The 20,292-nt window shown below is 57.9% G+C and overlaps 1 protein-coding gene across 2 annotated transcripts in view; it reads left to right on the top strand.

Moving 5' to 3' along the window:
* Positions 1-20,292, top strand: part of NRBP1 (nuclear receptor binding protein 1) — a 49,148-nt gene that overhangs the window by 7,435 nt on the left and 21,421 nt on the right. For both annotated transcript variants that reach the window (XM_069728623.1, XM_069728622.1), the window contains exons 2-7: positions 2,091-2,313; positions 6,256-6,378; positions 7,725-7,826; positions 10,028-10,117; positions 10,197-10,237; positions 15,698-15,792. In XM_069728623.1, coding sequence (XP_069584724.1) covers positions 2,122-2,313; positions 6,256-6,378; positions 7,725-7,826; positions 10,028-10,117; positions 10,197-10,237; positions 15,698-15,792 — 643 coding nt within the window. In that variant the 5' untranslated portion in view covers positions 2,091-2,121. The remainder of the gene's footprint in view (positions 1-2,090; positions 2,314-6,255; positions 6,379-7,724; positions 7,827-10,027; positions 10,118-10,196; positions 10,238-15,697; positions 15,793-20,292) is intronic.

Genomic DNA, 20,292 nt, shown 5'->3' with positions numbered 1-20,292 from the left:
ACTATACCGCCCCTCCCCCCGTACATTATATACTATACCGCCCCTCCCCCCGTACATTATATACTATACCGCCCCTACCCCCGTACATTATATACTATACCGCCCCTACCCCCGTACATTATATACTATACCGCCCCTCCCCCCTGAACATTATATACTATACCGCCCCTCCCCCCTGAACATTATATACTATACCGCCCCTCCGCTGTACATTATATACTATACCGCCCCTCCCCCCTGTACATTATATACTATACCGCCCCTCCCCCCTGAACATTATATGCTATACCGCCCCTACCCCCGTACATTATATACTATACCGCCCCTCCCCCTGTACATTATATACTATACCGCCCCTCCCCCCGTGCATTATATACTATACCGCCCCTCCCTGTACACTATATACTATACCGCCCCTCCCTGTACACTATATACTATACCGCCCCTCCCTGTACACTATATACTATACCGCCCCTCCCCCCGTACATTATATACTATACCGCCCCTCCCCCCGTACATTATATACTATACCGCCCCTCCCCTGTACATTATATACTATACCGCCCCTCCCCTGTACATTATATACTATACCGCCCCTCCCCGTACATTATATACTATACCGCCCCTTCCCCTGTACATTATATACTATACCGCCCCTCCCCCCGTGCATTATATACTATACCGCCCCTCCCTGTACATTATATACTATACCGCCCCTCCCTGTACACTATATACTATATCGCCCCTCCCTGTACACTTTATACTATACCGCCCCTCCCCCTGTACATTATATACTATACCGCCCCTCCCCTGTACACTATATACTATACCGCCCCTCCCCGTGCATTATATACTATACCGCCCCTCCCCTGTACACTATATACTATACCGCTCCTCCCTGTACACTATATACTATACCGCCCCTCCCCCTGTACACTATATACTATACCGCCCCTCCCTGTACACTATATACTATACCGCCCCTCCCTGTACATTATATACTATACCGCCCCTCCCTGTACATTATATACTATACCGCCCCTCCCCCTGTACATTATATACTATACCGCCCCTCCCCCTGTACATTATATACTATACCGCCCCTCCCCCTGTACATTATATACTATACCGCCCCTCCCCCTGTACATTATAAACTATACCGCCCCTCCCCCTGTACATTATATACTATACCGCCCCTCCCCCTGTACATTATATACTATACCGCCCCTCCCCCTGTACATTATATACTATACCGCCCCTCCCCCTGTACATTATATACTATACCGCCCCTCCCCCTGTACATTATATACTATACCGCCCCTCCCCCTGTACATTATATACTATACCGCCCCTCCCCCTGTACATTATATACTATACCGCCCCTCCCCCTGTACATTATATACTATACCGCCCCTCCCCCTGTACATTATATACTATACCGCCCCTCCCCCTGTACATTATATACTATACCGCCCCTCCCCCCGTACATTATATACTATACCGCCCCTCCCCCTGTACATTATATACTATACCGCCCCTCCCCCGTACATTATATACTATACCGCCCCTCCCCCCGTACATTATATACTATACCGCCCCTCCCCCCGTACATTATATACTATACCGCCCCTCCCCCCGTACATTATATACTATACCGCCCCTCCCCCCGTACATTATATACTATACCGCCCCTCCCCCCGTACATTATATACTATACCGCCCCTACCCCCGTACATTATATACTATACCGCCCCTACCCCCGTACATTATATACTATACCGCCCCTACCCCCTGAACATTATATACTATACCGCCCCTCCGCTGTACATTATATACTATACCGCCCCTCCCCCCTGTACATTATATACTATACCGCCCCTCCCCCCTGAACATTATATGCTATACCGCCCCTACCCCCGTACATTATATACTATACCGCCCCTCCCCCTGTACATTATATACTATACCGCCCCTCCCCCGTACATTATATGCTATACCGCCCCTCCCCCGTGCATTGTGCTGATCTTTCTGCCCCCCGGTGGTCCCCAGTTTGGGGTCTTCTTATGTTTCGCTCCTCTTCTCATTTTCAGGTGCCTTCTTCTTTGACTCCAGTCCACCATAATGTCTGAAGGGGAAAATAAAGCGGCCCCCAGTACAGGCTCGGACCCTAAACTGGACAGTGCGGTCTCCATGTCGCCCCCAGTGAGTGCCCCTTCTGTGCCGGCCCAAGAGGAAGAGGAGGAGGAGAGTGAGGACGAGTCCGAGATCCTGGAGGAGTCGCCGTGTGGGCGCTGGCAGAAGAGGCGAGAAGAGGTGACATGTATCTTATGTTCTTCTCATTCTTCTCCAGTCATGTAACTGGCGTTATTCCAAACTCCACCCGCCGGCGCTGCCCGTGTGCGGTCGTCCCCGCCGGCGCTGCCCGTGTGCGGTCGTCCCCGCCGGCGCTGCCCGTGTGCGGTCGTCCCCGCCGGCGCTGCCCGTGTGCGGTCGTCCCCGCCGGCGCTGCCCGTGTGCGGTCGTCCCCGCCGGCGCTGCCCGTGTGCGGTCGTCCCCGCCGGCGCTGCCCGTGTGCGGTCGTCCCCGCCGGCGCTGCCCGTGTGCGGTCGTCCCCGCCGGCGCTGCCCGTGTGCGGTCGTCCCCGCCGGCGCTGCCCGTGTGCGGTCGTCCCCGCCGGCGCTGCCCGTGTGCGGTCGTCCCCGCCGGCGCTGCCCGTGTGCGGTCGTCCCCGCCGGCGCTGCCCGTGTGCGGTCGTCCCCGCCGGCGCTGCCCGTGTGCGGTCGTCCCCGCCGGCGCTGCCCGTGTGCGGTCGTCCCCGCCGGCGCTGCCCGTGTGCGGTCGTCCCCGCCGGCGCTGCCCGTGTGCGGTCGTCCCCGCCGGCGCTGCCCGTGTGCGGTCGTCCCCGCCGGCGCTGCCCGTGTGCGGTCGTCCCCGCCGGCGCTGCCCGTGTGCGGTCGTCCCCGCCGGCGCTGCCCGTGTGCGGTCGTCCCCGCCGGCGCTGCCCGTGTGCGGTCGTCCCCGCCGGCGCTGCCCGTGTGCGGTCGTCCCCGCCGGCGCTGCCCGTGTGCGGTCGTCCCCGCCGGCGCTGCCCGTGTGCGGTCGTCCCCGCCGGCGCTGCCCGTGTGCCGTCGTCCCCGCCGGCGCTGCCCGTGTGCCGTCGTCCCCGCCGGCGCTGCCCGTGTGCCGTCGTCCCCGCCGGCGCTGCCCGTGTGCCGTCGTCCCCGCCGGCGCTGCCCGTGTGCCGTCGTCCCCGCCGGCGCTGCCCGTGTGCCGTCGTCCCCGCCGGCGCTGCCCGTGTGCCGTCGTCCCCGCCGGCGCTGCCCGTGTGCCGTCGTCCCCGCCGGCGCTGCCCGTGTGCCGTCGTCCCCGCCGGCGCTGCCCGTGTGCCGTCGTCCCCGCCGGCGCTGCCCGTGTGCCGTCGTCCCCGCCGGCGCTGCCCGTGTGCCGTCGTCCCCGCCGGCGCTGCCCGTGTGCCGTCGTCCCCGCCGGCGCTGCCCGTGTGCCGTCGTCCCCGCCGGCGCTGCCCGTGTGCCGTCGTCCCCGCCGGCGCTGCCCGTGTGCCGTCGTCCCCGCCGGCGCTGCCCGTGTGCCGTCGTCCCCGCCGGCGCTGCCCGTGTGCCGTCGTCCCCGCCGGCGCTGCCCGTGTGCCGTCGTCCCCGCCGGCGCTGCCCGTGTGCCGTCGTCCCCGCCGGCGCTGCCCGTGTGCCGTCGTCCCCGCCGGCGCTGCCCGTGTGCCGTCGTCCCCGCCGGCGCTGCCCGTGTGCCGTCGTCCCCGCCGGCGCTGCCCGTGTGCCGTCGTCCCCGCCGGCGCTGCCCGTGTGCCGTCGTCCCCGCCGGCGCTGCCCGTGTGCCGTCGTCCCCGCCGGCGCTGCCCGTGTGCCGTCGTCCCCGCCGGCGCTGCCCGTGTGCCGTCGTCCCCGCCGGCGCTGCCCGTGTGCCGTCGTCCCCGCCGGCGCTGCCCGTGTGCCGTCGTCCCCGCCGGCGCTGCCCGTGTGCCTGGCTGCGGTGGCCTCCCCCTCCTCCCTAGCCCTCCTGGCTGCGGTGGCCTCCCCCTCCTCCCTAGCCCTCCTGGCTGCGGTGGCCTCCCCCTCCTCCCTAGCCCTCCTGCCTGCGGTGGCCTCCCCCTCCTCCCTAGCCCTCCTGCCTGCGGTGGCCTCCCCCTCCTCCCTAGCCCTCCTGCCTGCGGTGGCCTCCCCCTCCTCCCTAGCCCTCCTGGCTGCGGTGGCCTCCCCCTCCTCCCTAGCCCTCCTGGCTGCGGTGGCCTCCCCCTCCTCCCTAGCCCTCCTGCCTGCGGTGGCCTCCCCCTCCTCCCTAGCCCTCCTGCCTGCGGTGGCCTCCCCCTCCTCCCTAGCCCTCCTGCCTGCGGTGGCCTACCCCTCCTCCCTAGCCCTCCTGCCTGCGGTGGCCTCCCCCTCCTCCCTAGCCCTCCTGCCTGCGGTGGCCTACCCCTCCTCCCTAGCCCTCCTGCCTGCGGTGGCCTACCCCTCCTCCCTAGCCCTCCTGCCTGCGGTGGCCTCCCCCTCCTCCCTAGCCCTCCTGCCTGCGGTGGCAGCCTCCTCCCTAGCCCTCCTGGCTGCAGCCTCCTCCTCCTGGCTGCGGTGGCCTCCTCCTCCCTAGCCCTCCTGGCTGCTGCCTCCTCCTGACTCAGCAGCGGCCGTCTCCCTCCTCGGCCGTTTCTCTGCTTCTGATGCTCAGTTTTCTGTCCTCTGTGCTGCTGTCCTGCAGCCGCTTCTCCATCCCGTTGACGTCTGTGTGCCGGAGGCTATACCCCGTAGGTGTCGGTGGGCTGCTGCAGCGCTTCTTTATCATTACTTTATGGACGCTGTTATCTGTGGACACAGCGCCCCTCCTGTTCATGGCCCGGTATTGCAGCGGCTCGGTGTCTGAGGCGGCTGAACCTTCTACTCCTTGCACCATCATTATTTTATGTTTTCCCTTCCATGTTATCCAGAACCCCCCTCTGATTACTCCTGCAGAGGCTCGGGACCCCTCTCTTGTGGAGCGTCTCTGTATCTGGCACCGGTGGAGAACTGTGGGGCAGTAGGACACCTCGCACATCTGCCAGTGGCGTCCTCCTCCAATCACACGGTACCACCATCGATGTACGCTATTTCCTCCACCTTCCCTGGGGGGCCGGACGCCCCTGATGTCCCGCAGAGGCTCGGGACCCCTCTCTTGTGGAGCGTTTCTGTATCTGGCACCGGTGGAGAACTGTGGGGCAGTAGGACACCTCGCACATCTGCCAGCGGTGGCGTCCTCCAATCACACGGTACCGCCATCGATGTACGCTATTTCCTCCACCTTCCCTGGGGGGCCGGACGCCCCTGATGTCCCGCAGAGGCTCGGGACCCCTCTCTTGTGGAGCGTTTCTGTATCTGGCACCGGTGGAGAACTGTGGGGCAGTAGGACACCTCACACATCTGCCAGCGGTGGCGTCCTCCAATCACACGGTACCACCATCGATGTATGCTGTTTCCTCCACCTTCCCTGGGGGGCCGGACGCCCCTGATGTCCCGCAGAGGCTCGGGACCCCTCTTGTGGAGCGTTTCTGTGGGGCAGTAGGACACCTCGCACATCTGCCAGCGGTGGCGTCCTCCAATCACACGGTACCGCCATCGATGTACGCTATTTCCTCCGCCTTCCCTGGGGGGCCGGACGCCCCTGATGTCCCGCAGAGGCTCGGGACCCCTCTCTTGTGGAGCGTTTCTGTATCTGGCACCGGTGGAGAACTGTGGGGCAGTAGGACACCTCACACATCTGCCAGCGGTGGCGTCCTCCAATCACACGGTACCACCATCGATGTATGCTGTTTCCTCCACCTTCCCTGGGGGGCCGGACGCCCCTGATGTCCCGCAGAGGCTCGGGACCCCTCTTGTGGAGCGTTTCTGTGGGGCAGTAGGACACCTCGCACATCTGCCAGCGGTGGCGTCCTCCAATCACACGGTACCACCATCGATGTACGCTATTTCTTCCACCTTCCCTGGGGGGCCGGACGCCCCTGATGTCCCGCAGAGGCTCGTGACCCCTCTCTTGTGGAGCGTCTCTGTATTTGGCCACCGGTGGAGAACTATAGGACACCTCGCACATCTGCCAGCGGCGTCCTCCTCCAATCACACGGTACCACCATCGATGTACGCTATTTCCTCCGCCTTCCCTGGGGGGCCGGACGCCCCTCTGGCAGTAGCTGCTGACTGTAGTAAGATCCTTTCACATATGGCAGGAACTGAACAGTGTGAATGGTGTCGCCCCCTGCAGGTGAACCAGCGAAATGTGCCAGGCATCGACAGCGCCTATCTCGCCATGGACACCGAAGAAGGGGTGGAGGTGGTCTGGAACGAGGTGCAGTTCTCTGAAAGGAAGAACTTCAAGCTGCAGGAGGTGGGTACGGGGTCTCTGGTGGGGTGGTCCTGGTAATGATGGGATGTCTCTGGTGGGGGTCCTGGTAATGATGGGATGTCTCTGGTGGGGGTCCTGGTAATGATGGGGTGTCTCTGGTGGGGTGGTCCTGGTAGTCAGATATTGAGCAAGTGTCTAGATGTGCGAGGTTTCTGCGGGGGTGCGGGAAGTTGGTGGACATGGGTGACAGGTGAGGGGGACAGGGATGAGAACGCGAGTAGATGGTGGTCCGATAGAGGGAGAGCGGAGGTGGTGAAGTGACAGAGAGAGCAGAAACCCGTGAAGACCAGGTCTAATGTATGTCCATCTGTGTGGGTGGCTGAGGAGGACCACTGAGTAAGTACAAAAGATAAAGTGAGCGACAGGAGTTTTGAGGCTGCAGACTTGTGGGTATCAGTGGGGATGTTGAAGTCACCCATGATGATGGTGGGAGTGTCAGCAGAGAGAAAGAGAAGAAACCAGGTGGAGAAGTGGTCAATATAGGCAGTGGTCGGGCCCGGAGGTCGGTATATGACGGCCACTAGGAGGTTGGAGGGAGAGTAGAAGCGGACAGTGTGGACTTCAAAAGAGGGGAGGATAAGAGAGGGTAGAGGTGGGATTGGGTTAAAGGTACAGTTGGAAGAAATAAGGCCCACTCCTCCACCATGTCTGTTGCCAGGGCGAGGAGTGTGGGTGAAGTAGAGGCTGCCATAACATAGTGCAGCAGGGGAGGCGGTGTCAGACATGTTTCGCTGAGGCCCAAGAAGGAAATATTAAGAGGTCGTGAATCATAATGGAGTTTATTTGCAGTTGGAGCGGGCATTCCAGAGTGATCCAGAGAGAGGGAGCAGGGTGGTGGGCGTTGGGGGCACGGATTTGAAGTGGGCGAGATTTCGGGTGTTGATATTGGGTTTGGAGCGATAGGAGGGGGAAATAATGGGAGGTATGTCGCCAGCGGTGAGGAGAAGCAGAGACAGTGGCCAGCTTGTTTTATGTAGGAGAGATGTGATGAGGAGGAGGTCAGGTGGGGGGGGGGGAGGCAAGAGGGCAGAAGAGATTATTATTTGGTTAAAGGGTGCTGGGGTATGCGGATATTAAAGGAGAGTGAGGAGTAATGGAGCCAAAACTGTTAAGCGTAAGTCAGCATGGTGAGAGGAAGAGAAAGGAATTTAGTACATTTAATAAAAGTGGTTCATTTCTGGGAATATTTCTGCTGTATACTTAGAGCCATACATAAGGAGCCAGACCATAAGTATAAGTAATAATGTGGGTGTCTCTGGTGAGGTGGTCCTGGTAATGTTGGGGTGGCTCAGGTTGGTTGACGTGTTCTCTGGTGACGTCTCTTCCAGGAAAAGGTGAAGGCCGTGTTTGATAATCTCATCCAGTTGGAACATCTCAACATTGTCAAGTTCCACAAGTATTGGGCGGACGTGAAGGAGAACAGAGCGAGGGTGAGTCCCTGCCATCTGTCCGCGTGTCTCCCGATGTGTGTGAATGTGGGTCGCCCTATGTACACTGTACACACAGGTCACCATGTGCCGTCAGCTCCTCAGCCGAAGCTTGATTTGCAGAGTAACTTCATTTTGAATTTGTTGCCTGCAGATCCGTGGTGGTCCGGGTCCTGAGATTTCCACCAAATGCTCGATAACTGCGAAGGTTATGCTTTCTATTGAATCCGTACCTCGCTGTATGTGTGCACTCAGACAGGACCTGTGTGCTTTTCAGGGGGGTGGGAGGGGGGCTGCTAAGCAATCGGTGGCTGTTACTGGACTTGGACCCCACCAATCTGCAGGAAATTAATCTTCATGGAAAAAAAACGTTTAAGGTTGTTACCCTATAATGAATATCTGCACTGCTGCCCCCCCACTGCTGCTCCTCACTGCTGCCCCCCACTGCTGCTCCTCACTGCTGCCCCCCACTGCTGCTCCTCACTGCTGCCCCCCACTGCTGCTCCTCACTGCTGCCCCCCACTGCTGCTCCTCACTGCTGCCCCCCACTGCTGCTCCTCACTGCTGCCCCCCACTGCTGCTCCTCACTGCTGCCCCCCCACTGCTGCTCCTCACTGCTGCCCCCCACTGCTGCTCCTCACTGCTGCCCCCCACTGCTGCTCCTCACTGCTGCCCCCCACTGCTGCTCCTCACTGCTGCCCCCCCACTGCTGCTCCTCCTCACTGCTGCCCCCCCACTTCTGCTCCTCACTGCTGCCCCCCACTGCTGCTCCTCACTGCTGCCCCCCCACTGCTGCTCCTCACTGCTGCCCCCCCACTGCTGCTCCTCACTGCTGCTTCCCCACTGCTGCTCTTCACTGCTGCTTCCCCGCTGCTGCTCCTCACTGCTGCCCCCCCGCTGCTGCTCCTCACTGCTGCCCCCCCGCTGCTGCTCCTCACTGCTGCCCCCCCGCTGCTGCTCCTCACTGCTGCCCCCCCGCTGCTGCTCCTCACTGCTGCCCCCCGCTGCTGCTCCTCACTGCTGCCCCCCCGCTGCTGCTCCTCACTGCTGCTCCCTCACTGCTGCTCCCTCACTGCTGCTCCCTCACTGCTGCTCCCTCACTGCTGCCCCCCCACTGCTGCTCCCTCACTGCTGCTCCCTCACTGCTGCTCCCTCACTGCTGCTCCCTCACTGCTGCTCCCTCACTGCTGCTCCCTCACTGCTGCGCCCTCACTGCTGCTCCCTCACTGCTGCTCCTCACTGCTGCCGCTCCTCACTGCTGCTCCCTCACTGCTGCCGCTCCTCACTGCTGCTCCCTCACTGCTGCTCCCTCACTGCTGCCGCTCCTCACTGCTGCTCCCTCACTGCTGCTCCCTCACTGCTGCTCCCTCACTGCTGCTCCCTCACTGCTGCTCCCTCACTGCTGCTCCCTCACTGCTGCTCCCTCACTGCTGCTCCTCACTGCTGCCGCTCCTCACTGCTGCCGCTCCTCACTGCTGCTCCCTCACTGCTGCCGCTCCTCACTGCTGCTCCTCACTGCTGCTTCCCCACTGCTGCTCCCTCACTGCTGCTCCCTCACTGCTGCTCCCTCACTGCTGCTCCCTCACTGCTGCTCCCTCACTGCTGCTCCTCACTGCTGCTCCCTCACTGCTGCTCCCTCACTGCTGCTCCCTCACTGCTGCCGCTCCTCACTGCTGCTTCCTCACTGCTGCCGCTCCTCACTGCTGCTTCCTCACTGCTGCCGCTCCTCACTGCTGCCCCCCCACTGCTGCCCCCCCACTGCTGCTCCTCACTGCTGCTTCCTCACTGCTGCCGCTCCTCACTGCTGCCCCCCCACTGCTGCTCCTCACTGCTGCCCCCCCACTGCTGCTCCTCACTGCTGCCCCCCCACTGCTGCTCCTCACTGCTGCCCCCCCACTGCTGCTCCTCACTGCTGCCCCCCCACTGCTGCTCCTCACTGCTGCCCCCCACTGCTGCTCCTCACTGCTGCCCCCCACTGCTGCTCCTCACTGCTGTCCCCTCTGCTGGCTTGTATAGTGAGTTTACCTCCATGGTGCACGCATTGGCACCATGTGTCTCTCTGGGGCGCTGTCCATAGGTGTCGCTGTTATGTACCACCCTCACGTATCCCTGTGCCCGTCCTGCAGCCGTATTACAGGTCCCTGGACTCCTGACAACCCCGTTATCTTTGCTGACAACCATTTTCACGCCTCTTATCCGGACAGGTGATTTTCATCACAGAATACATGTCGTCCGGGAGCCTCAAACAATTTCTGAAAAAGACAAAGAAAAACCATAAGACGATGAATGAGAAGGTGAGGATGAGCCCTGTGGTGTGATGGCGCACCCTGCTGCTCCGTCCGCCATGTCTGATGATTGTACTTATGTCCACAGGCCTGGAAGAGATGGTGCACGCAGATCCTGTCTGCACTCAGGTGAGTGGGGCCTCGGTGCTGACTCTGACAACTCTTTATTGTCAGGCGTGTTGTCATCATCGGATGAGGTCACAGGATCGGCAGTAATCTGCCAGGGGACATGGTTACAAGCACTGAATGTGCCAAGTCCTCCCCAGCCATAGCCACCTCTCGCTGCACGCATCCACTGTGCCCAATAGATGGGCTCCGAATAGGGTGGCGCCCCTCCACGTCCCTGTATACGTCCACGTATGGTTTATTGGTTATTGTGGCAGATGGTGTAGTATCACCATATAAAGCAAAAATGACACAGACACACAATCATAATTATTCGCCACATATTAACCCATTCCATGTGTCCGCTGGATTACCAGACCTATCATCACATGTCATACAAAACCAAAACAAAAAAAAGATGATCAAAAGGTCAGAAAAAAGATGCATATACATTTTATTAACAAAATATTACAATTACATAGCACCAAATTGGGGAAGAAGGTGAAATAGAGCGACACATTCACTTAGTGTAATACATGGTAAGCGACGCCATCGCCTGGAACAGCAGCTTAACTAGGTGATATAACCATAGGGTAGTCCCTTTAATAAACCGCTACCAGTCGCAGCCACATAGTAAAATATCATCCGGTCACCATGCCCCTATGTCTATCTCTCTATATATTAAAGTAACACCACCACAGAGTCCTCCAAATGGGAGAGACCGTGTCCAACAAGGACCATGTAAACCGGTCACCAATATTTACCTGTCAGTGGCAGAGATACAGGGGTAAAGCTGAAGTGCAGGGAAGCGCATCCACCCCGACGCGCGTTTCGGACCTTTCCTTTCTCAAGGGACCTGACGAGACTGCTCCCAGCCCGTCTTAAATAGCACTGCATAGGCGCTCAGTGACTCGCGTCACCGGAAGTTGCGCTCCCGGCCTGGAAGTGACGCACCGCCGAGGCAACAGCCAGCGCCGGCATCACAAGGAGGAGAAGTCACGAGACTAGACCCGCGTGTAGAGACGCCGACAATGGGCAGCGGCGACAAGGCGGCGGGAGCGTGCAGGGTAGGGATAACAACTTCATCGCTATACACGATCAATACCCAATAGGAGTATAAAAACATTAGCCATACATGGAGATATGATTTACAACATATACGAGGAAAAGTTAGGTGGAGACAGCCTAATATATCTTACATGTAATATACGGATGGGATATAGGAACACCCGGGCAGTATATAAATGCAGATCTGCAGAAATGATATGTGTCTCCCGTGTAATGGCGATGGACCACTCGATCCCGCAGGTTACTCGACCTCCTAGCTGTAATGACCCTTTCAGGGATAAATCTAGTAATGACCGGATCGGCCTTCAAAATATGCCGGGATCTATCAAGGATCTTCCTCATCTTAGGAAAGTGTGAGTGGAAGTTAGTGACGAATCTCCCGTCATTACAGTCTTTCGATTGGCGTGTAGTAAACCGTTTCTGGAAGAATATCTGGCACGGTTATATGCCTTATTGATCATACGATTACTGAATCCTCGCTCCCGCAGGCGTTCGTCAAGATCCTCCGCCTGTCTATAGAAATCTCCATCTGTAGAGCAACCATAAGAATTGCCCAGTGACCTCCTGATCATCTTTTTTTCGTTTTGGTTTTGGGTGTAGTATTATACTATTACAGTCGGAGGTGTCAGTCGTTGTGTACCACGCTGTGCTCAGCTGTGAGGGTGTGTAGGTTATGGTAGTAGATGGTGACCTGTGCTGGGTGTAGTATTATACTATTACAGTCGGGGGTGTCAGTCGCTGTGTACCACGCTGTGCTCAGCTGTGAGGGTGTGTAGGTTATAGTAGAAGATGGTGACCTGTGCTGGGTGTAGTATTATACTATTAGTCGGAGGTGTCGGTCGCTGTGTACCACGCTGTGCTCAGCTGTGAGGGTGTGTGTTATAGTAGAAGATGGTGACCTGTGCTGGGTGTAGTATTATACTATTACAGTCGGGGGTGTCAGTCGTTGTGTACCACGCTGTGCTCAGCTGTGAGGGTGTGTAGGTTATGGTAGTAGATGGTGACCTGTGCTGGGTGTAGTATTATACTATTACAGTCGGGGGTGTCAGTCGTTGTGCTCAGCTGTGAGGGTGTATATGTTATAGTAGAAGATGGTGACCTGTGCTGGGTGTAGTATTATACTATTACAGTCGGAGGTGTCGGTCGCTGTGTACCACGCTGTGCTCAGCTGTGAGGGTGTGTGTTATAGTAGAAGATGGTGACCTGTGCTGGGTGTAGTATTATACTATTACAGTCGGAGGTGTCAGTCGCTGTGTACCACGCTGTGCTCAGCTGTGAGGGTGTGTGTTATAGTAGAAGATGGTGACCTGTGCTGGGTGTAGTATTATACTATTACAGTCGGAGGTGTCGGTCGCTGTGTACCACGCTGTGCTCAGCTGTGAGGGTGTGTGTTATAGTAGAAGATGGTGACCTGTGCTGGGTGTAGTATTATACTATTACAGTCGGAGGTGTCAGTCGCTGTGTACCACGCTGTGCTCAGCTGTGAGGGTGTGTAGGTTATAGTAGTAGATGGTGACCTGTGCTGGGTGTAGTATTATACTATTACAGTCGGAGGTGTCAGTCGTTGTGTACCACGCTGTGCTCAGCTGTGAGGGTGTGTAGGTTATAGTAGTAGATGGTGACCTGTGCTGGGTGTAGTATACTATTACAGTCGGAGGTGTCGGTCGCTGTGTACCACGCTGTGCTCAGCTGTGAGGGTGTGTAGGTTATAGTAGAAGATGGTGACCTGTGCTGGGTGTAGTATTATACTATTACAGTCGGAGGTGTCAGTCGTTGTGTACCACGCTGTGCTCAGCTGTGAGGGTGTGTAGGTTATAGTAGTAGATGGTGACCTGTGCTGGGTGTAGTAGTATACTATTACAGTCGGGGGTGTCAGTCGTTGTGTACCACGCTGTGCTCAGCTGTGAGGGTGTGTAGGTTATAGTAGAAGATGGTGACCTGTGCTGGGTGTAGTATTATACTATTACAGTCGGGGGTGTCAGTCGTTGTGTACCACCCTGTGCTCAGCTGTGAGGGTGTGTGTTATAGTAGTAGATGGTGACCTGTGCTGGGTGTAGTATTATACTATTACAGTTGGAGGTGTCAGTCGCTGTGTACCACGCTGTGCTCAGCTGTGAGGGTGTGTAGGTTATGGTAGTAGATGGTGACCTGTGCTGGGTGTAGTATTATACTATTACAGTCGGGGGTGTCAGTCGTTGTGTACCACGCTGTGCTCAGCTGTGAGGGTGTGTAGGTTATAGTAGTAGATGGTGACCTGTGCTGGGTGTAGTATTATACTATTACAGTCGGAGGTGTCGGTCGCTGTGTACCACGCTGTGCTCAGCTGTGAGGGTGTGTAGGTTATAGTAGATGGTGACCTGTGCTGGGTGTAGTATTATACTATTACAGTCGGAGGTGTCGGTCGCTGTGTACCACCCTGTGCTCAGCTGTGTGGGTTTGTAGGTTATTGTGGCAGATGGTGACCTGTGCTGGGTGTAGTATTATACTATTACAGTCGTGGTGTACCACGCTGTACTCAGCTGTGAGGGTGTGTAGGTTATAGTAGTAGATGGTGACCTGTGCTGGGTGTAGTATTATACTATTACAGTCGGAGGTGTCAGTCGCTGTGCTCAGCTGTGAGGGTGTATATGTTATAGTAGTAGATGGTGACTTGTTTAGGGTGTAGTATTATACTATTAGTCGGAGGTGTCGGTCGCTGTGTACCACCCTGTGCTCAGCTGTGTGGGTGTGTAGGTTATTGTGGCAGATGGTGACCTGTGCTGGGTGTAGTATTATACTATTACAGTCGGAGGTGTCGGTCGCTGTGTACCACCCTGTGCTCAGCTGTGAGGGTGTGTGTTATAGTAGAAGATGATGACCTGTGCTGGGTGTAGTATTATACTATTACAGTTGGAGGTGTCGGTCGCTGTGTACCACGCTGTGCTCAGCTGTGAGGGTGTGTGTTATAGTAGAAGATGGTGACCTGTGCTGGGTGTAGTATTATACTATTACAGTCGGAGGTGTCGGTCGCTGTGTACCACCCTGTGCTCAGCTGTGAGGGTGTGTAGGTTATGGTAGTAGATGGTGACCTGTGCTGGGTGTAGTATTATACTATTACAGTCGGAGGTGTCGGTCGCTGTGTACCACGCTGTGCTCAGCTGTGAGGGTGTGTGTTATAGTAGAAGATGGTGACCTGTGCTGGGTGTAGTATTATACTATTACAGTCCGGGGTGTCAGTCGCTGTGTACCACGCTGTGCTCAGCTGTGAGGGTGTGTAGGTTATAGTAGATGGTGACCTGTGCTGGGTGTAGTATTATACTATTACAGTCGGAGGTGTCGGTCGCTGTGTACCACGCTGTGCTCAGCTGTGAGGGTGTGTAGGTTATAGTAGATGGTGACCTGTGCTGGGTGTAGTATTATACTATTACAGTCCGGGGTGTCAGTCGCTGTGTACCACCCTGTGCTCAGCTGTGTGGGTGTGTAGGTTATTGTGGCAGATGGTGACCTGTGCTGGGTGTAGTATTATACTATTACAGTCGTGGTGTACCACGCTGTACTCAGCTGTGAGGGTGTGTAGGTTATAGTAGTAGATGGTGACCTGTGCTGGGTGTAGTATTATACTATTACAGTCGGAGGTGTCAGTCGCTGTGCTCAGCTGTGAGGGTGTATATGTTATAGTAGAAGATGGTGACTTCTGTAGGGTGTAGTATTATACTATTACAGTCGGGGGTGTCAGTCGTGGTGTACCACGCTGTACTCAGCTGTGAGGGTGTGTAGGTTATAGTAGTAGATGGTGACTTGTTTAGGGTGTAGTATTATACTATTAGTCGGAGGTGTCGGTCGCTGTGTACCACGCTGTGCTCAGCTGTGAGGGTGTGTAGGTTATAGTAGTAGATGGTGACTTGTTTAGGGTGTAGTATTATACTATTAGTCGGAGGTGTCGGTCGCTGTGTACCACGCTGTGCTCAGCTGTGAGGGTGTGTAGGTTATAGTAGTAGATGGTGACCTGTGCTGGGTGTAGTAGTATACTATTACAGTCCGGGGTGTCAGTCGTGGTGTACCACGCTGTACTCAGCTGTGAGGGTGTGTAGGTTATAGTAGTAGATGGTGACTTGTTTAGGGTGTAGTATTATACTATTAGTCGGAGGTGTTGGTCGCTGTGTACCACGCTGTGCTCAGCTGTGAGGGTGTGTAGGTTATAGTAGTAGATGGTGACTTGTTTAGGGTGTAGTATTATACTATTACAGTCGGAGGTGTCGGTCGCTGTGTACCACGCTGTGCTCAGCTGTGAGGGTGTGTAGGTTATAGCAGTAGATGGTGACTCGTGTAGGGGGTAGTATTATAATATTACAGTCGGTGTCAGTCGTGGTCTACTGCCCTGTGCTCAGCTGTGAGGGTGTATAGGTGGTAAGCTTTTTGTCTCTTTTTTTCCCACAGTTACCTCCACTCCTGTGACCCTCCGATCATCCATGGAAATCTGACCTGTGACACCATCTTCATTCAGCATAATGGACTCATCAAGATTGGCTCCGGTAAGTCTCCGCTCGCTGTCTCCGGTGACAGCAGCTCACACCTGCCAGGCAGTAATACTAATATCTGCTTTGTAGCTGCTGGTATTAACAACACTTGTATGTTGCAATAAATGGGCGATGAGATAGAAGGAAAAAATAGAGCAGGGCACTGAGGACACAGACACTAACCTGAGCTCCTCCAACCTCGTGTATGTCCGCACCTGCCAGAGTGTGCTGCCGTCAAGAAAGTGGAGTGTGTGTGTGTGCTGCCGTCAGAGAGTGGAGTGTGTGTGTGTGCTGCCATCAGAGAGTGGAGTGTGTGTGTGTGCTGCCGTCAGAGAGTGGAGTGTGTGTGTGTGCTGCCGTCAGAGAGTGGAGTGTGTGTGCTGCCGTCAGAGTGGAGTGTGTGTGTGTGCTGCCGTCAGAGAGTGGAGTGTGTGTGTGTGCTGCCGTCAGAGAGTGGAGTGTGTGTGTGCTGCCATCAAGAGAGTGGAGTGTGTGTGTTGCCGTCGCTCCTGGGGGGAGGATTAGGAGGAGTGTGTGCCGCTCCTGAGGGGGAGGATTAGAAGGAGTGTGTGCTGCTGCCGCTCCTCGGGGGAGGATTAGAAGGAGTGTGTGCCGCTGCCGCTCCTCGGGGGAGGATTAGAAGGAGTGTGTGCCGCTGCCGCTCCTCGGGGGAGGATTAGGAGGAGTTTGTGCCGCTGCCGCTCCTCGGGGGAGGATTAGGAGGAGTTTGTGCCGCTGCCGCTCCTGGGAGGAGGATTAGGAGGAGTGTGTGCCGCTGCCGCTCCTGGGGGGATGATTAGAAGGAGTGTGTGCCGCTGCCTCTCCTGGGGGGAGGATTAGAAGGAGTGTGTGCCGCTGCCGCTCCTGGGGGAGGATTAGAAGGAGTGTGTGCCGCTGCCGCTCCTGGGGGGAGGATTAGAAGGAGTGTGTGCTGCTGCCTCTCCTGGGGGGAGGATTAGGAGGAGTGTGTGCCGCTGCCGCTCCTTGGGGGAGGATTAGTAGGAGTGTGTGCCGCTGCCGCTCCTGGGGGAGGATTAGTAGGAGTGTGTGCCGCTGCCGCTCTTCGGGGGAGGATTAGTAGGAGTGTGTGCTGCTGCCGCTCCTGGGGGAGGATTAGAAGGAGTGTGTGCCGCTGCCGCTCCTGGGGGGAGGATTAGAAGGAGTGTGTGCCGCTGCCGCTCTTCGGGGGAGGATTAGAAGGAGTGTGTGCTGCTGCCGCTCCTGGGGGAGGATTAGAAGGAGTGTGTGCCGCTGCCGCTCCTGGGGGGAGGATTAGTAGGAGTGTGTGCCGCTCCTGGGGGGAGGATTAGGAGTGTGTGCCGCTGCCGGGGGAGGATTAGATGGAGTGTGTGCCGCTCCTGGGAGGAGGATTAGAAGGAGTGTGTGCCGCTGCCGCTCCTGGGGGAGGATTAGAAGGAGTGTGTGCCGCTGCCGCTCCTGGGGGGATGATTAGAAGGAGTGTGTGCCGCTGCCTCTCCTGGGGGGAGGATTAGAAGGAGTGTGTGCCGCTCCTCGGGGGAGGATTAGAAGGAGTGTGTGCCGCTGCCGCTCCTGGGGGAGGATTAGAAGGAGTGTGTGCCGCTGCCGCTCCTGGGGGGAGGATTAGAAGGAGTGTGTGCTGCTGCCTCTCCTGGGGGGAGGATTAGGAGGAGTGTGTGCCGCTCCTTGGGGGAGGATTAGTAGGAGTGTGTGCCGCTGCCGCTCCTGGGGGAGGATTAGAAGGAGTGTGTGCCGCTGCCGCTCCTGGGGGGAGGATTAGGAGGAGTGTGTGCCGCTGCCGCTCCTGGGGGAGGATTAGAAGGAGTGTGTGCCGCTGCCGCTCCTGGGGGAGGATTAGAAGGAGTGTGTGCCGCTGCCGCTCCTGGGGGAGGATTAGAAGGAGTGTGTGCTGCTGCCGCTCCTGGGGGAGGATTAGAAGGAGTGTGTGCCGCTGCCGCTCCTGGGGGGAGGATTAGTAGGAGTGTGTGCCGCTCCTGGGGGGAGGATTAGGAGTGTGTGCCGCTGCCGGGGGAGGATTAGATGGAGTGTGTGCCGCTCCTGGGAGGAGGATTAGTAGGAGTGTGTGCTGCTGCCGCTCCTCGGGGGAGGATTAGAAGGAGTGTGTGCCGCTGCCGGGGGAGGATTAGATGGAGTGTGTGCCGCTCCTGGGAGGAGGATTAGTAGGAGTGTGTGCTGCTGCCGCTCCTCGGGGGAGGATTAGAAGGAGTGTGTGCCGCTGCCGGGGGAGGATTAGATGGAGTGTGTGCCGCTCCTGGGAGGAGGATTAGTAGGAGTGTGTGCTGCTGCCGCTCCTCGGGGGAGGATTAGAAGGAGTGTGTGCCGCTGCCGCTCCTGGGAGGAGGATTAGAAGGAGTGTGTGCCGCTGCCTCTCCTGGGGGGAGGATTAGAAGGAGTGTGTGCTGCTGCCTCTCCTGGGGGGAGGATTAGAAGGAGTGTGTGCTGCTGCCGCTCCTGGGGGGAGGATTAGAAGGAGTGTGTGCCGCTGCCTCTCCTGGGGGGAGGATTAGAAGGAATGTGTGCCGCTCCTGGGGGAGGATTAGAAGGAGTGTGTGCCGCTGCCGCTCTTCGGGGGAGGATTAGGAGGAGTGTGTGCCGCTGCCGCTCCTGGGGGGAGGATTAGGAGTGTGTGCTGCTGCCTCTCCTGGGGGAGGATTAGGAGGAGTGTGTGCCGCTCCTAGGGGGAGGATTAGTAGGAGTGTGTGCCGCTGCCGCTCCTGGGGGGAGGATTAGTAGGAGTGTGTGCCGCTGCCGCTCCTGGGGGAGGATTAGAAGGAGTGTGTGCTGCTGCCGCTCCTGGGGGAGGATTAGAAGGAGTGTGTGCCGCTGCCGCTCTTCGGGGGAGGATTAGGAGGAGTGTGTGCCGCTGCCGCTCCTGGGGGGAGGATTAGGAGTGTGTGCCGCTGCCGGGGGAGGATTAGAAGGAGTGTGTGCTGCTCCTGGGGGGAGGATTAGGAGTGTGTGCCGCTGCCGGGGGAGGATTAGAAGGAGTGTGTGCCGCTCCTGGGGGGAGGATTAGAAGGAGTGTGTGCCGCTCCTGGGGGGAGGATTAGGAGGAGTGTGTGCCGCTCCTGGGGGGAGGATTAGGAGGAGTGTGTGCCGCTCCTGGGGGGAGGATTAGAAGGAGTGTGTGCCGCTCCTGGGGGGAGGATTAGAAGGAGTGTGTGCCGCTCCTGGGGGGAGGATTAGAAGGAGTGTGTGCCGCTCCTCGGGGGAGGATTAGAAGGAGTGTGTGCCGCTCCTGGGGGGAGGATTAGAAGGAGTGTGTGCCGCTCCTGGGGGGAGGATTAGAAGGTGTGTGCCGCTCCTGGGGGGAGGATTAGAAGGAGTGTGTGCCGCTCCTGGGGGGAGGATTAGAAGGAGTGTGTGCCGCTCCTGGGGGGAGGATTAGAAGGAGTGTGTGCCGCTCCTGGGGGGAGGATTAGAAGGAGTGTGTGCCGCTCCTGGGGGGAGGATTAGAAGGAGTGTGTGCCGCTCCTGGGGGGAGGATTAGAAGGAGTGTGTGCCGCTCCTGGGGGGAGGATTAGAAGGAGTGTGTGCCGCTCCTGGGGGGAGGATTAGAAGGAGTGTGTGCCGCTCCTGGGGGGAGGATTAGGAGGAGTGTGTGCCGCTCCTGGGGGGAGGATTAGGAGGAGTGTGTGCCGCTCCTGGGGGGAGGATTAGAAGGAGTGTGTGCCGCTCCTGGGGGGAGGATTAGAAGGAGTGTGTGCCGCTACTCGGGGGAGGATTAGAAGGAGTGTGTGCCGCTCCTGGGGGGAGGGTTAGAAGGAGTGTGTGCCGCTCCTGGGGGGAGGGTTAGAAGGAGTGTGTGCCGCTCCTCGGGGGAGGGTTAGAATGAGTGTGTGCCGCTCCTGGGGGGAGGGTTAGAAGGAGTGTGTGCCGCTCCTGGGGGGAGGGTTAGAAGGAGTGTGTGCCGCTCCTCGGGGGAGGGTTAGAATGAGTGTGTGCCGCTGCATCTACTGGTGGAAGGAGTTAGTGCTGCTATTCCTGGAAGGAGGAATGTAAGGCGTTAGTTTTGCTGCCGCTCCTGAGAGGAGGGAAAGGAGTGTGTGCCGCTGCTTTATCTAAGGTGATTGGAAAGAGTGTAGCTGCCCCGTGCATTTGTGCACAAGTGCAATGGTTCTCGGTTCCTGTGTGTGTGTGCTTGCGCAGGTGCAGTCGTCCCCGGACCCAGTATGTTTGCACATGTGGAGCTGTTCTCATTTCTGTGCCCAGGTGCAGCGGTCCATGGGCCCCATGTGTGCATGCACAGGTGCAGCGGTCCCTGGGCCCCATGTGTGCGTGCATAGGTGCAGCGGGCCCCGTGTGTGTGCGCACAGGTGCAGCGGTCCTCAGGCGGGTGCACAGGTGCAGTGGTCCCCGTGTGTGTGGATGTATGTGCGGGTGCAGCGGTCCCCGGGCCCAGTGTGTTGGTACGGGTGCAGCGGTCCCCGTGTGTGCGCGCGGGTGCAGTGGTCCCCGGGCCCAGTGTGTTTGTACGGGTTCAGCGGACCCCGGGCCCAGTGTGTTTTGTACGGG

This window comes from Ranitomeya imitator, chromosome 5 (genome assembly GCF_032444005.1).
Source record: "Ranitomeya imitator isolate aRanImi1 chromosome 5, aRanImi1.pri, whole genome shotgun sequence".
In the NCBI taxonomy this organism is placed as follows: Eukaryota; Metazoa; Chordata; class Amphibia; order Anura; family Dendrobatidae; genus Ranitomeya; species Ranitomeya imitator.
Note: the sequence above shows the minus strand (reverse complement) of the source record. Positions and strands in the feature narration are given on the sequence as shown.